Raw genomic sequence first — 3,651 nt, 5'->3', positions numbered from 1 at the left:
ATATGTTCATGAACGTATTTGTTTGGTAGTTAAAAAAAAATCGTTAAATATGTTCGCGAACAAACTCGATAAGCACTAAACGAACGAACATAAACTGAACATGAACCAAACATGAACACTCATTAATTTAAATGAACCAAACATGAACACAAATAATAAAGCTCGAACAAACATGAACCAAACTTGAACAAGCTGATATTAAATGAACACAAACATGAACACTCACATACTCGGCTCGGCTTGGTTCGTTTGCAGCCCTAATTGAGGAGTTGAAGCTTAAACCACTCGTCACGAGAAATTATTCTATGCAGACATTGGATCGTTCTGAGACGAATCAGAGCATGCCACATCATCTGGTACAAAACGGTTACACAGCCACAAAGCAAAAGGGTGTTGTGACGCGTTCTGATTTGCCTTCGAACGGCATCCGTATCCGCACAGAATAATTTCATCTCAGCCACGCCCATATTTGCATAATTTTATTTCCTTAAAGAATCTGTAACCTTCAATAACGGAGAGGCACATTTGCATAACACTGTTCTGTTTTTGTCAGATGGGATCACACATGAAGAGGTCCATTTTCGATGAGCAGACTAATCAGGCTCTGAAGAGATGGCACCAAGCTGTAAGAAAGCGTCACAAGAAGGGATCGTCTTCCCGTTCCCCCACCATAAGTGCAACCTCAACTCCATTAACAAGCCCTAGTTCATCCCCCATTCACCTTCTTCATCGTTACATCGACACGGGCTACTCTGATATGATGCAAACAAGATACTATTCAGACAAGGAAATTGAAAGCCCTGTAATGAAGAAACGCGCAAAGAATTTCACAATTGAAGATAACTTGTATGCAGAGATTGATTCTATCACAGCCACCAACCAGATGCCAGAAATCATCAAGCACAGTGTAGTGGAAATCAATGCAGCTGAACTTTGTCAGCAGGGAGAGGAAGAGCAGAGGGATGAAGAGTTCAGTTTTGTTAAGCCTTCAACAGATTCTAAAGAACAATCACAAGATCTTCCTTGAATCCACAATCCCAACTGCACTGCATAGTATTCTTTTAGTTCATTTCAAATCACTGTTCATAACAAACTTTGAAAATAAATTTAAAATAAATTAGTGTATGTCTTATGAAATTTTCTACATATTTCAAAAAATCTATTATAAGAAAGCATGATATTATTCCAATCTTTAGTTCAGCATGTTTTTGCATGTTTAGTTCAGCATGTTTTTGCATGCAGAGAAATTTATAAGAAAGCATGATATTATTCCAAATGAATGGCTGCCACGGATCACTCGTTACATGTCCAGAATGGTTAGCTAAAATGTTACTCGTTACTGTATGCAAAAACTCTATGTTAGTAATAAAATGGCTTAAAATGAGAGTGAGATTAATCACTTATGTGGCACAATCTATCTGAAATGAGCTAAAATATGATGCCAATCCTTCTTTAATGAGCCAAAGGCACCCTGCTTTTGCTTTTATGGCAGACAAAGAAATTGGTAACGGTAGTGTTGATATTCAGAGCCGGCTGGGCAAAGGTCAGAACCCTGATTCGAATTCCTTGACAAGCAGTGAAAGTTTTAAGTGTTAGTCCGTGTAAATTTGTGTGATTTGCAGGCTAGGTCGACCGGAGTTTTTACTGGCCTAAGGACAGTGTTTCCTCAAAAGTGTTGATCTTATGCTAACTCGTCATCTTGTCAGAGTGAACAAATAACTATTTGTTTTATCTTTGCTCATCAGATCATCAGCAAAATTAGAATTGACATCTTCAATTAGACAATTTGTAGTCGCCTTATTCTTTCTTGAACTTTGGGCTAATATAAGTAATGTTTTGAATATACTGTAGAATCTACTTCTGTCAACATATTAACATATTAGATATCATTTGGGGTACAAATTGAGTCGAGTCAAGCTCGAGTTGTAACAAATTTTAGCTCAACTTGCCCCTCAAAAGAGCAGTTCGAGTCGAGTCCATAGTTCATGCTCGAGCTCAACTCGTCCATTTTTACTCGTGCTTGAGAGCTCGGTTCAAGGTGAAATCGAGGGAGCTCGGCTTCGTTGTTGCTGAGCAAGAGCAAAGTTCGACGAAGGAAGATTGAAGTCGGCTGCCTTTGTCATTAATAAGGATGAGCGAAGTTCTACGTGCTTGATGGTTGGTGCTTGATGGTTGATGCTCATCTTGAAGAAGAAATAGAAATGACAGAGAAGAAATTATAGAAGTTCGGCAAAATGGCAGAATTTGGGAATTGAGATTTTGCGTTTTCATTTTTTTTTACATGTGCATTAATCATTTAGATTATTTTATTTCTATTGAAAATTGTAGAACTACATTTAATTTGTCGGTAAATTATATAACTGGTTTTGATGTTTCTTTAATATTATTCTTGCAAAATTGTATAGCGGCAATTTTTTTAAAATTATCTTTTTAGTAGGCTTTAAGGTTTAAATTAATTTTTTTTAGATGGTTCACGAGCTGAGCTTTCTCAAGCTTGAACTCGAGTTCGTTTTTAATATTCTAGCTCGAGTTTGAGCTCGAGCTTGATAAGATTGACTCTTAAAACTCGTTAGCAATTCCAATTCGAGTCGAGCCTAGCGAGTCGAATTCAAGCTGGCTCGGCTTATTTACACCCCAAGATATTGTATCTTGTACATATAATTACATACATCAAATCTATTATCGCATTTGCATAAAGAACACACCATCCCTCTAAAGAATATTCTTCATCATATAATAAATTCCAATCAAGATATATTAAGACTTTGCTTGGGATGACTTTTTTATTGCTTCTTAAAGTACTTTCCATAATAAAAATTTTAATTTTGTAATAAAAAGCTGCTTTATGAGGAATTTAAAAAGCCAGCCCAAACGTAGCCTAAGGATTCATATGGAACGGCTTTCTTCAAGCTGCTGTAGCAAAAATAACTTTTTAAAGATTTCAAGAAAGCAATTTCGTTAGTACAAAATTTTTTTAAACAACGAAAAAGTTGCATCTAAATAAAAATTGTGATTGCGATTTAAAATTCAAAATAGTAAGAAAACTATCTCAAATAAAATCTAAATGAAATTTTGAATATTTTAGAAATGTTCTGATAAAGTTTCTTGTTGTTGTTAAGCAACCAAAAATGGAAGGAAAAGCAACAAAGTTGATAGAGACCGACTACTTCTATCCATATCATGATATACATTATCTCAATTGCTTGTAATGCCGCTTGTGCTATCTTATTCTCTGCATGTGATAACTTTTAATTAAGACCGCCAACAAATGATATTGCTCAGAGCACTGAGCTGAAATCTCAGTGGAAGTCTCTATGGCTGAAATGACATAATGTCTCCTGTTATGATAATCGATTAGTTCATATTTGATTTATTTTATTTTATTATATATTAAACTTTAATTACATTTTGAATTAATTTTACTTAAGTATTTTGATTTGAAATAAAATGGTTGTAAAATATTTCAAATGCAAAGGATTTGAGAATATTGTTGTTTGGTTTGATGTAAATAAAATGTAGTATAAAATTATGGTGTATTTGGAATGCACCATTTATGTAAATGTGGTGTATTTAGAATTCATCCGAATTAAGCAATTTTCAAATATACCACAAACTCTTCGTCATTGTCGTTGCCTGCAACCACCTTCACCA

At 34.9% G+C, this 3,651-nt stretch overlaps 1 protein-coding gene across 4 annotated transcripts in view; it reads left to right on the top strand.

The window, feature by feature from the left end:
• Positions 1 to 1,289, top strand: part of LOC110095010 (MLO-like protein 9) — a 26,594-nt gene extending 25,305 nt beyond the window's left edge. For 2 of the 4 annotated variants that reach the window (XM_028693454.1, XM_028693458.1), the window contains one exon: positions 554 to 1,287. In XM_028693454.1, the coding sequence (XP_028549287.1) occupies positions 554 to 1,027 (474 nt within the window). In that variant the 3' untranslated portion in view covers positions 1,028 to 1,287. Of the gene's footprint in view, positions 1 to 553 lie in introns of all 4 variants that reach the window. The other 2 variants (XM_028693457.1, XM_020820374.2) reach the window with 2 other exon arrangements.
• Positions 1,290 to 3,651: the final 2,362 nt, after the last annotated feature.

Source organism: Dendrobium catenatum, unplaced genomic scaffold (genome assembly GCF_001605985.2).
Source record: "Dendrobium catenatum unplaced genomic scaffold, ASM160598v2 fragScaff_scaffold_35, whole genome shotgun sequence".
NCBI lineage: Eukaryota > Viridiplantae > Streptophyta > Magnoliopsida > Asparagales > Orchidaceae > Dendrobium > Dendrobium catenatum.
Note: the sequence above shows the minus strand (reverse complement) of the source record. Positions and strands in the feature narration are given on the sequence as shown.